At 40.2% G+C, this 13,544-nt stretch overlaps 2 protein-coding genes across 4 annotated transcripts in view; both read left to right on the forward strand.

Annotated features, from left to right (window-relative positions):
• LOC125500663 overlaps positions 1-2,916 on the forward strand; it is a 61,042-nt gene extending 58,126 nt beyond the window's left edge. For all 3 annotated transcript variants that reach the window (XR_007278095.1, XM_048654223.1, XM_048654224.1), the window contains one exon: positions 2,595-2,916. Coding sequence is in view for 2 of the 3 variants with exons in the window: in XM_048654223.1 (XP_048510180.1) it covers positions 2,595-2,713 (119 nt within the window). In the remaining variant the exon portion in view is untranslated. The remainder of the gene's footprint in view (positions 1-2,594) is intronic.
• Positions 2,917-11,178: 8,262 nt separating this feature from the next.
• On the forward strand, positions 11,179-12,829 carry LOC105692589 (endocuticle structural glycoprotein SgAbd-4-like). Its single transcript, XM_012411882.2, has 2 exons — positions 11,179-11,344; positions 12,300-12,829. Exons 1-2 carry the CDS (start codon positions 11,330-11,332, stop codon positions 12,774-12,776), a joined length of 492 nt encoding a protein of 163 aa, XP_012267305.2. The 5' UTR covers positions 11,179-11,329; the 3' UTR covers positions 12,777-12,829.
• Positions 12,830-13,544: the final 715 nt, after the last annotated feature.

The raw sequence follows: 13,544 nt of genomic DNA on the forward strand, positions 1-13,544 counted from the left end.
AAATTATGAATGGGCGTCTTATCCAACCTCTGGATTTCGTAGTAGATGTAACGTGTAAGCGATGATCGGACACAGAGGGATATTTTTGGCTACCACGGAAAATAGCGGATAATAAATAGACGAATATACCTATAATATATACGTACGCGAATCTCGTGGTCAGTTATATAAATATCGTGATCGGAAATTTTCAAACGTTATAACTATAATACTTGTGTTCGAAGTCGACGTTCTTGTCACGGACATAATAGAGTATGTAGGTCATGACCGGAAAATCGTATGAAGACTGATCGTTAAAATTTCAACCACTCTACATAAATTGTGTATTTTCAAAAAAACTATTATACCGGACATACAACTTGATTTTACCTCGTAAAATACGCTACGTGCGATAAAATTTGTCGTACGTTAAGACAAATTGGAGAAAATTATTCGAACATTTATTACAATTTGTACGTTCTTATATTCGTGAGGATATTTATAACTTTGGACCGTAACCGAAATTATTACGAGCAAACGCACTTGAACTCGTGCGAGAATCTTTTGAGAAACAATTGAAAGATTTAAAGTCCAATTTGTTATTCTGACTGAGCTGACGGTCGAGGGAAAATTAAATAGAATTAGGATGGAAGAAGTGCAAGTGGAAAAATTGTTTTTCTCACGACGAGAATTTTGAACGATGATTAATGTTGCAAGTGCTCTACAAGTATACCACGCGGAGGAAATGACTAATTCTGAACTTCTTAGTATACGCGGCTTTAAAATATACCATTGGAAAAATATACACTTCCGGGGTTACCAGGATTGGTTGAGAACTTTTACAAAACTTAATGCGTAACGAGATAAACTGATTCGAGAAGTAACGTTTGAACACCATCAAGTGTCCTCTTTATCTTCATCTTGTTCCTTTTCACACAGTTTATGTCGCGTTGTACACTGCGGGCTGTGGAGTTCTTGAAACTTTCTAAAAGCTCCGAATCAGACAATATTTTCCATCGTTAATGTCTCGTTTTTCTCTATTATTTTAAAACAGCCGTATCAACAAATTCGCAATTTCTGTCATGCGCGAAGTGGACGGAGCGGTCAGAGTGAAATCATAACTTTTAAATACACTCCTTCCCACACAAGTCAATGAGCACTCATCGTCATATGTAACGACGGAATTTCGGCTGATGTTTTGCGACCCGTCATTAAGTGACGGATTGTGAGTTCAATGGATCATTTTTAGTATACCGAAAAAGAATATGCCAACAGTTGTTTGTTGGTTATTCTAATTAGATATTTTGTTTTCCGGTACATCGTCGAGTGGCTGATGAGTGGTTTTTTTTTCTCGTACGAATAACAAGTTGTAATATCGTATAGAACTGATTTCAGCGTTGACTGAAAATTGGTATTCAGGGTCATCGATTGTTCGTGTAACTGATAAAGAAGATTCTGAACGAATCGGTAGGTCATATATTTCATCAGATTCTCAAAACGATTCCGAATCAGTTGGGATCAAACCTTAGATTTTTTAATCAAAATCTTACACAAATTCATAGGGGCCTAAATCCGGGAACAGTAATTAATTTGAAGCGTTGAAAAGAAATTACTTATAAGTATTGATCGCAGCGTAGCGCCTGATGTGGGGCAAGCGATAGGAGTGAAACTGGAAGGTAGCTTAGGTTGCATATGACAAGGCGTTGGCAAGGGATGAAGGGATGAAAATAAAAGTTCTTCAGAAATCCGGGAAGCAGCGCTAGCGTCCCCGACTTGCTGTATCCAAATTGAGAATTAACTTTTTTCATATGAAAAATGTAAAAGGAGGTGTCATGCTCGATCCCCGCAGGATTCTCGACGAGTATAATCAATGGAAAAATTCAGAAGCAGTAGAATTGAAATATTTCGAAAACTCAAAATTAAATTTTTTCCACTTGGTTATCGCGAGTGGTTTCTATTGCACTTTGATCTCAGGATTGAAAATAATTTGTGATATCGAGAATTTTTGATTCTCCTGTTTCAGTTATTTTTACAATTGAAGGACCTCTCATATCATCGGCCTCGACACCCCCAACTAACACCAAATTATGAAAACACAAAACTGCCCTTTCAATCACCCCTTTGGATCATTACCCGAGTAGAAATGTCAGTATCATGATCCTCATCCCTTAATGTTTCCTAATGGTATGTATGTTAAACTACTTTCACGAGCCTACGCTCTCTAAACATTCGCACTTTCGAATTAGTTCATCAAAAATCTGAGGGGTGACACTAGCATGTGCAACTCCACAAATTGACGAAATATTTCTCTCCATGTTTAATCGGTCAGTTAACTTGCATGAAATTAATCTGTTGAGGTAAATTAAAGGGTGGCTCGGCGTGCATATTATTAGGTACTAGTAGGGAATGCTGAAGATGATGATGCAGTGGCTTACCGAAAATGATGAAGGATCAAAAAACTGAAACAAATCGATGAAACCTTCACTTTCGGTAAAAAGTTAAAACCACTTCAGTTGTTGTACTCGGCTGAATGTATCTCGAACTTAAGAATACGAATCCGTCGACGAGATCAAGTTGTAACGAAGATTTATCAAAATATCTCAATTTTGTTACAGGATCTTCTGAACGTTTGACGTTTCATGAGGTCAGCAGGTGCATGGACTTTGCTGGGCGTAACGGGTGCCAGAATAATGACGTATCCTCACCATCAACAAAGCGTGTCGATCTCCGATAGTTTTTGATTTGTGAATTGTCATAATAAGCCATCATTGATCTAATGATACTCGGAATTACCGAGCCATTATTCTGACATGACAAAAATAGATACCTTGTGAATCATATCGGAACGTTTTGAATACATTATTGAATATATAGATGAAATATGTTTCAAATATTCAATTGATATGTATCTTACCTACATTATGTATCAATAAATACACGAATATTTTTTTAATTCATTACTTGATGACCATCCTAAACAACCCTTGCGATCATCATTTTGATTACAAGCACAGCAATAGGCAAGCAGCTGATGTATGATATCATGTGTGTGACATCATGATGATTCGGATGGCCTTTTCGTCTGTCATATTCTTCTAATGCCTGAATCAATTTCATAATCATACGATATCGGCGTAGAATTTATTTGACAGGATTGGAGGCATGCACACGATGAGGCACCAGGTCTAGGAATACCTCCTCGGTTTTTCTGTTCTCCTGATACAAAAATGAATTTCTGGCCCTACTTTTTTATTTTCCAAGACTCACTTCCTAGCGCTCGTAATTATTTATTTCTTTTCGTATCGGAGAATTATTGAATGATAGAATAAACAGAAACGTATATGATTAGTCCTGCTAGGAACCAGTTGCTCTAACTATCATACTACGAATGAATATACACGATTGAATGCATGCACATGATGAGGCACCCGGACTCGAAACACCTCCTCGGGTTTCCTGTTCTCCTGATACAAATACCTACTTTTCGACAAACTTTCAATTTTCAGGGCCGGTATTCTAGAGATCTACATTATCGCTTCTTGATTGAGTGAAAGCATGAATGATTGATTGAATGCATAGGCATGCATATGCTAAGTCTTGCAAACAAACAGTTGCTTGCTCTGTCTATCATACTGGGATCAAAAACACAGGATTGAAGGCATGCACACGATGAGGCACCAGGTCTAGGAATACCTCCTCGGTTTTTCTGTTCTCCTGATACAAAAATAAATTTCTGGCCCTACTTTTTTATTTTCCAAGACTCACTTCCTAGCGCTCGTAATTATTTATTTCTTTGCGTATCGGAGAGTTATTGAATGATAGAATAAACAGAAACGTATATGATTAGTCCTGCTAGGAACCAGTTGCTCTAACTATCATACTACGAATGAATATACACGATTGAATGCATGCACATGATGAGGCACCCGGACTCGGAACACCTCCTCGGGTTTCCTGTTCTCCTGATACAAATACCTACTTTTCGACAAACTTTCAATTTTCAGGGCCGGTATTCTAGAGATCTACATTATCGCTTCTTGATTGAGTGAAAGCATGAATGATTGATTGAATGCATAGGCGTGCATATGCTAAGTCTTGCAAACAAACAGTTGCTTGCTCTGTCTATCATACTGGGATCAAAAACACAGGATTGAAGGCATGCACACGATGAGGCACCAGGTCTAGGAATACCTCCTCGGTTTTTCTGTTCTCCTGATACAAAAATAAATTTCTGGCCCTACTTTTTTATTTTCCAAGACTCACTTCCTAGCGCTCGTAATTATTTATTTCTTCTCGTGTCGGAGAATTATTGAATGATAGAATAAACAGAAACGTATATGATTAGTCCTGCTAGGAACCAGTTGCTCTAACTATCATACTACGAATGAATATACACGATTGAATGCATGCACATGATGAGGCACCCGGACTCGGAACACCTCCTCGGGTTTCCTGTTCTCCTGATACAAATTCCTACTTTTCGACAAACTTTCAATTTTCAGGGCCGGTATTCTAGAGATCTACATTATCGCTTCTAGTTGAAGTGAATGCATGATTGAATGATTGGATACACAGGCAGGCATATAGACAGTCCTGCAAGCAACCAGTTGTTCATCGTACAGCAACGGAATATGATTGGATATACATGATTGCACATGATCAGATCTGCAAATAACTAGTGGATATCTCAATCGTAGGGCAAAGGAGTAGGATGGAATACACAGGATCAAAGGAATGCACATGATAAGGCATATGGGGTCTTGGAATACCTTGGAATAGAATATTTTTTCACCATAATCATAATGTGAATTACGGATTTATTCATAGAAATTTGTTCTACAACAAATGTGTTACATCATTGACAATCATATTGCATCTTAATCAACGTGAGAATAATATGTCAATCATTTAAACGAGTAAAAGATCGATGGTTGGGTAACTAATGATGTTCGTTTTCTCAGTTGTTGCAGTAATGGGATTTCGCTGATGTACCGACGAGTTCTCCATTATGGATGCGAGGTGAAGTTCCTGCGTGAGCCACCCATTTCTCTTCTGAAACAGAAGAAAGAGTAAGATAAAAATCAGGAATAAACTGATTTGCTGACTTCTGTAATGATAGAGTTATTGCTCATTAATCGTTTTCAAGCGAAACAAATCCAGATATATGGATGAATATTGCTTTCCGCCTGATTCACTAGACGAATTCGTATTTTCGAGATTAAGATACGTCAGGAAATACTCGGTTGATGATTCGGATCATCTCATTTCTGGCGGCTCTGACTACGTGAATTCTGTTTTACAAATTCCAAAATATCAGATTAATCAGTTTCGGAACCGCTGAGTTGGATTCCAAATTGAAATAGGTTCCACTCAATCTGTGCGATAGGTTCTTGTCCTATTTCGATTCGAAGAATATCAATCTCTTTGATGAAAGTTTGTCATAAGCCAAGTTGATTCCTCGATAAGGATGGAATCTCAACGGACTCTTGATGGCCTGATCTTAGGCAATGGAAGATTCTTAAATGTCAGATGGACTGCATCTGATCAGGCGCTCGCGTGGACCCAACACGAACATGTCAATAAGAATTCCCTAGTACAGTGAGCATCTTTTAGAAATTCATAACTCAAATTAAGGAGTTTGAAATTCCGTCCTCATGATTCACGATTCGACGACTGGTTCCAATTTGAATAATCTCAGCTAAGCTCGAATAGCTTTTACTTTTGGCCCAGAGGTCAAAACTAAAAAATAATAAATGTCATCGTCGCGGTTAAATGTGAGATAAAATTCACAGCTGTCATTCCAGAGACTGCATGGGTGCAAAATCGACTCTCACGGATGAGGAGGATCCAAGTCCAACCTGTAAGATTTTTCTAAGAATACGTTACGCGGCGTCGAATCGCTGGAAGAAATAAAACAATCCGTTCATCGTCCCAAATAAGGAATCGAAAAAAAAAAGAAGAAGAAAATAGGAAAGTAAAACTTATAAGTCTACTGCAGGCGCACGAATACATTATTGTCAATGACCTGCGATATCTTCGTGTATCTGCAGAGATTTGTTAGTACTTGACTTCACGAGGGTCGTAACTCTTCACGGTTTTTATAAAGAACCGCGAGCACGGGCGGTCGCAGATTGCATCACCGGAATTCAAGAGCTACACCTACTCCGTCACCAGAAATTCTCCTGATCCTTTCTTGGTCAAGTAACGAACACGAGGTATGCTCATCTCTCGCAGGAACGAACCGTAAGATTTGTTGACTCTTTACCGGCGTGTGGGTAGGTGGAGAAAGTCTCGCTTCGAAATTTAAAGGTTCCCGGCGCAAAATTCTACCGTCATCCTCTCAACTTCCTTTTATTTCATTTCGCCTTTCTCGCCTCGCTCACTCCTCACCGTTATTCAGTTTATTTTATTTGATTTCATTTCTTGTTCACACTCTCAAATAGAGAATCAACAGCAGGAAAGATCGCGATACCGGCTCGCAAAAATTGTGCCCTGAAATCGTTGGTCGTGCAATTCGTTACACCTTACCTCTCTTCCTTCCAATATGATTACACTCTGCTGTATTTTTCGATCTTCATCGCCATCGGGATTAATTAGAAGGGAGGAGAATAAAATAGTCGATGTAATTTACGACAGGCGTATGAATATTCCATGATAACAATAATCTGCGTGAATGGGATGATGGAATGACGTTTTTTTGCCTAGTTCATTGCCGCGATTATTTTCAAATCTTCGGCACACACACGGAATTATGTAATCTGACTTCCTACTTCGCGGTTTTTTTTTTTTTTCCTTTCATGGATAGGTGGCATTTTTCGCGGTTGTAAAAAATGTAATCACGGCCAAGTAACCGTGGTGAAATATAATATAAAATTAAACATCGACAAAATATACATGCTTGAACAATTCATTTTCCACTTCCCCATTCGTCGACTCAAAATTTTACTTGGCTCGGTATCGGACAAAGTTCCCATTTCCTTCGATTAATTTAGACTCCAAAAATATTGGAAAAAAGTACCGCAAATTGTTCTGCCCTTCGATCGATTTTTTTAGGGGATCTTCGTCGTAACGAAGATCGAAATCGACGGCTTCGTATAGGTGCGACATTATATCGTCGGGTCGGTGTTCCCATGGCGATGCAGCGGTTGCCGTGAAGATGAGTCGACCTTTTGTATAAACGACGATGCCGAAGACTTTCACTTTTGGCGGACAAGACGAGCCCCGTGGTCCAAGTCTTGGAAGCTGCACGATCGGTTCGCCGTAGGGCAAAGATGCCCATCGATATAAACGGCATCTTCTGCGCGAACGTCACCGGCGCTCGAGGCGCGGAATAATCTCGATGCGGCTCGGTTATCATTTTTAAGTCGTCCGTACCCGGCCGACACGCCGTGACAGAAAGCTTCCATAATTCACACTTTGGAGGATCGAAAAATAATCAAGTCCGCCGCGAAGGTGCGCGGGCAGGTCATTCTTGTGATTTCGGTTAAATAAGAACACGCATCTCGCAACGTGTTTCAAAGATACGTATATATGTATACTTATACCGCTGTAATTAATGGATCGTAAATTTAACTCCTCGTGTAAATTATTACGATATAAAAAGGTCCCGGGTAAATACAGTAATCAGGTAATCGCGTGATGCAAGTCCCAATTTTTATTTCTTTATTTTTTTCATTCAACGTATAAACAGGTACATATATATAGATACCATTTACTTTTCACTATACATATTTAGTATAAACTATTGACTCAAACTTCAACTATATTAAATAATTAAATATTGTTCTACCGCGTTAGGATTAGCTAATTCATGAGCTCATATGATGGAGTAGTCCGAAAGTTTCGTTTATTACAGCGCGAAAATTTATTCTAGGTCAACGTAATGAGATGATATAAGTCAGCTGATCTTCTCACACCGTACGGAGCGGAGTTTCTTCGAAATTAGCGAGTTATATCGTTTCTCGCTCGTTGCAGTACGTGTACGCAGGTACCGATCATACTTCCAAATGTATACAGTGAATAAGAAACGCACGTGGCATTTCTCCGCGAGGACGTTTACGTACGTAGTTACATGCGCGTATGTTATTTTGCGATTTAATATATTGAATCTCTAATGCCGTTATTCCTCGGTGCACGGTAGCCGATGATCACCGCTAAGCAACAGCGACAGCTCCTACATGCATAGCATTAAATTTCATAAGATCGTATAATAAGTTGATCTACGAGTTCGTCCTTGTAACGAATATTACGTACAATTCCACAGTGACGATCTCCATGTTTGGATAAACAATTATTTTCTCACTATGTCTCGAAAATAATCAGCCCCGAGGTTTTGTCGTCCTTCGAATGGGGTTATAACGATCATTTTCGTTCGAAGTTATTCGTGATAAGCGAGATAAATCAAAAATCCGAAAATTATTTATTTCCACATTTCACGTGTCCACGAAATATTGATCCTCGATAAATCACCATCCCCCGTCAAAAAAAATCACCGTAATAAATCGACGTCTATAACGGCACGATAAATTATCACTATATGTACTCACGCGCGTTTACATAATCTACGCATATACCGACTAATTCTAAGATTAATGTCGTTTTGACCAACAATTATCGGATTGTAATCGGTAGATGTTCGATCGTTTCATCGAGTTCAACTGCGTTCACATTTGTTTTTTTTTTTTTTCAATTATTACATAAGTCGATTTAAGCTACAAATCTCATCGGGTCAAGGAATACCCGGTGCAGGGATTCGCGCCCAAATAATCTAACCTTTCGATAAATGTAAAGAAAAAAGAAGACGTCCGATTCGAATGAAACAAGCTTCGTGTGAAATCGGTAAAAGGTAGAAAGAAAAAAATCGGCACACGACCGCCCCGAGGCATCGCAGGAGATCCTATTAATAATATGAGATGTCTGTCTCGATGCGTCTCGTAATATTTTTTTTCACTTTCAATTGTGAATATTAGATAATATTTACCATTCAATACTTCATAAGTACGTGTGATACACGAATGCTGAATTATACCGGTAGCAGTTAGAAAGGATGCTAAAATTTCGAAAAAACTAATAAGAAATCGTGACTTACCGATCCGCAGATGGTTCGAAATGTTCGTCACGAAGTGATTTACATTCGAAGGCTGTTCACAATTAGCCAGCCTGGTCACAATTAGCCAGGAAGGGCTCTTTTGCCGCCTCGTTTTCCTTAATTATGACGAACGGAGAAATGCACCTGATCGTTTCTTGCCGATTACGTGCAACCAATTTGCGGGCGGACATTGGAGATAAGAAAAAAAACTTTCATTAATGACAAAAGATAATTCTAAACCCCGCGAGATTGATTTACACCTCATGACCACCGTGCTTCAATTGGAAATTCCCACGATATGTGTTGTAGCCTTTAAACTCGTCCTTATTTCCCCATAAAGTTCAAGGTGCCTGATAATACGACGAAGCATGGTGAATAAGCACGTTAGATTCGACGATGTTTTTCCACTTATGGTTGTACAGGTGGATCTGACGAGGAAAATGGAATAACGATAATCACCGTGAATTCCATCGCTTCGATTCTCTATGCTAAATGAGAAATAGTTTTAGCTGATGCGATGACGTCCTGCGGTGGACGCGCAACACGCTTATGGATTTTATCGTCATTGTAAAAATCTCTGGGAAACTTCTCGCTACCCGCATATCTAATACTTTTTTATTATCACCTTCGTTCGACACGACGACGAATATTCTTTGATTTCGTTCACAACCAGCTGGTAAGACCGCCGGTAGCATTCCCTGTAGCGGAGAATGCCCAGCTGTAATTTTTTCCGAAGTTTTTTTGCTCGTTTGATTTTTTTTACTTCGTTTAGGCGTTTTGATCGATCGTGAAATTTTACGATCAGGTTACCGTTGTGTTTGTTTAATTAATTCCAAAATTTAAATAATCCTAGCTTCATTTAATAACGTCGTTTAACCTTAACCTAGTCCTACGGTATTTTTGTCGCCAATATTCGCGTTTTATGAGATCAATCAACGAAACGAGAAATAGAAGAATCGTCAAAAAAATATTTAGAGAATCTCCGGATAAATCTCTTGTTGTATGTGATCGAATGTGAAAGAGTCTATTTCGAACTTGACGATGTTCGTTTTTTATGATCTATTAGCGATCTCTTTTTTTCTTGGACCAAAAGTTGCCGAAGTTTAAGCTGTCAAACTTTTGACGTTTTTCACCTGATTGATCGCGGCGAACTTTGTCCAGGTGCAACCAGCCCTCGGGCGTTGCTAGGGCTGGATCAGATGGCAGTCGATTTTTCGCAATCACGTTAATTAACGGGGACGTTTTTTCTTCGATCTCATTAAACCAGAGTTCGATTCCCATTCGAAATTAATTCCCCGTGAACTTACGCATAATCTCGTATGGAAAATAATGACGAAACGACTCGCGGGACGCTTACAAAATGACACATCGTACGTACGTTATATTGCTTTGCGGTACAACGTGTTACACGGCTAAAAGTAACGACACATAAAATTATTCAATGAGCATTCGCATAAACTCCGCCATCGCCGGATGAGAATTAAACATCATCACATTTGTATGGTTCGAAACCAGAATCATGAATGACTAAATAATCTTACAAATGATTCTTTACCCACACGGTACACGTCGCTTCTGGTCTCCAGTCGGATTCGGTTAGTTGAAAAAATCAACCCCGTTCAGGTGTTGGGATGAAAAACCATTTCAACTGTTTTTCATTCCTCAGCCAGTAAGGGCGCGGTAGAAAACCTGAAATTTTGGACGCTGTGAATCTCTCGTGTTTATAAGAATTAAATTTCACGAGCTCTGGAAGTTAAAGTGGCGAATCATTCCAGCACCCTGAATGTATTTCAAAGGAGTTGAGGCCTAGGTGTCGATCCGGATCGCATGATAGTCGAGATAAATGTTGGGCTCTAAATACCGCGGCAACTGCATCGCAGTAGACCAAAAGTTCAACGTGTCGGTGTACTTCTTCAACGTCGTGGCTAACGGCGATCGGCTGCACGGAAGGAAAATATTCCGGCGAGCGATCGGAGATCACGGCGTTTCGTTGACGATGGCTCCGAGTTTACGGGGCCATAAGAAGATGGGGCAGGGTGCGAATGAGATTGGAGTCCTAGTAATGGTATAAAATGCTCAAAGTACACTTTCCCGGGTTATGCAAAGCGAGGCGATTGTCGTTGGATATAAAGGCCGACTCGGTAACTGAACGGCGAAGAGTAAGGCGCCAACTTCACTCCAGAGACCATCGTATGTACATTAAAGTGATATCGTCTAATAGCGTGTACCGCGTTGCATTCACCCAGATCATCCTGCTTCACCATGCGCGTCCTCCTGGTGAGTGAAAATTATGCAACAGTGCCGATCATACCGAATCTCCTTTCAGGCAACGGCCCGATCCCGTCCCCGTACTTCTCCAGCCCTTCGGCATTTTTTCAAAATAACGTCCCTTTTCGATTCCATGAATAATCGAGGGAGATAGTTCGGATAGTTTCGCAACGGATTCGCGGTTATTTCAGCCGTGAAGATGGTGTCGTTGATTGACGTACGCGATGCATATTGTTGCATTGAGCGCAGTAGTGAAATTCGAACAGTTCTACCGATTCCTCGGGTCCTTCGGGTACTTAACAAACGAACGTTGAGTAATCGGTGTTGCAACACCTTTCCCATTTTGTGAAGCTGAAAAATTCATGAGAAGCTTATTTATCATTCGATTGCCAAAATAACGCATCCCATCGGTCGCGGATAATAATCATTAGTCATCGCGGATTACCATAAGCGTGAATGAAAATGTATTGGCCCGAAGCCAACAGCCGAATAGGAGCTGACTTGAATAAAATCTGTGTCGGAATTTCGCCTGAGGAAATAAAGACGGTGGTTATATATACCCGAATAATGAGACCATCTTCAATTGCGCAGAAAAATAATTAACATAACGTGAACGATTTTGAACAGTTTCTAGCGCTGTTATTGGCGATGATAATTCAATTCGTCCATTAGCGAACCAGTTCCAAAAACTGCAATGGATCGTATATACGTTTCACGGTCAACGCGATTTGCATACCTGTTCACCCAGACTAGTTTTGTTCGGTTAAAAATAACAGTATTCTATCGAATACTTTAATTGTTGACCATTAATTTTACAGTAATTAACTCGAACGTGAGAAGTCGATGTGTAGCACGCGATACCGGCGGTGTTGTTAGTAATAAAAAATGAAAAAAAAAAACAACGCGAACGAATGAATAAAAACAAAATCAGCGATCTGATGGGCAATAATTTTCACAATTTCAGTTACTGGCGGTAATCTGCGGCGCGTCGAACGGTCAGGAATACTTTCGCGAGCCCGAGAAAGTGATTTCCGAAAAGCATGACCTCGGAGATAACAAGGGTCACTATTCCTTCGTTTACGAGACGGCGGGGGGAATTTTGCAGAAGGAAATCGGCAGCAGAAAATACGCTGGAACTCCCGACGAAACTCAACTGATTCAGGGTTCCGTTCAGTACAACGCACCGGACGGTACTCCGATCGCTCTCAGCTGGACTGCCGACGAGTTCGGCACACAAGTAGCTGGGGCGCATCTTCCGACCCCACCTCCCACCCCCATAGCGATTTTAAGGGCTCTCGAATGGATCGCCGCACATCCGTCGACACCGGAAACTCCGACGGAGAAGGAAGAAAAACCCACCAAACAACCGCCGAAACTCAGACCGGAAACGTCGTTTTTCAATCAACAGAACAGAAAACCGCAGCAGCCTAAGAAATACTGAAATATTTTGTTATGACTGAAAAAATAAAAAAATTAAAAAAAAATCAAACAATCGCAGCGATGTTCATTCCGGTCCCTCCGGATTTTTTCAATAGTTTGCGAGTTGAAATTAGGTTGATCTTGTCTCATTTCTGGAAAAGGACGATAATCCTGAAAAATTATGACGCGTCTCTTTTTCAGAAAACAATGTAGACACGTTATTCGTAACACGGTTAGAATTTCTCGTCGGCTGTAACTGAACGAAATTTGTCTGGAGACACAAACGTAGGACATGACAAGATTAGTGCGATTAGTTAGCCGGTTTATGCCGAGTTGTGATTAAGGTTCCTAGCAGACCAAAGATGAGCAGCGATCAATTTCAGCAGGACACGGACGTGGTCAGCCGTGGAATCGGCGCAGGACGAACGACGAACTAACGATAAGATTACCCAACAACTTCGAAGCTATCCTCGTTTTTCGCGCGGTATGGAAATGCTCCATGAAGTTCAGAACTTCCATGTAGCGAAATTAGCTCCATTCATTCCTCACCGGGTTTCGCGAATGTCTTCGCAGTTTCGAACTAATGAAAACGCAGTATTTTTTTTGCAAATCTACAGTACCGATAAATCGCTCAGAAAAGCAGGAGGGCGGGTCCGAATATTCATCCCGCCGTCAAGTCGTATTCCCAGAGAGTGAACTGAATTGGGAAAAAAACGTGTCAATTTGAAGGTGTCTACAAGAAATTTAACGTTCTTGATTGCATTAATTTTTTCGGGGCACCTATACGGTT

Source organism: Athalia rosae, chromosome 4, assembly GCF_917208135.1.
Source record: "Athalia rosae chromosome 4, iyAthRosa1.1, whole genome shotgun sequence".
Classification (NCBI taxonomy): Eukaryota; Metazoa; Arthropoda; class Insecta; order Hymenoptera; family Athaliidae; genus Athalia; species Athalia rosae.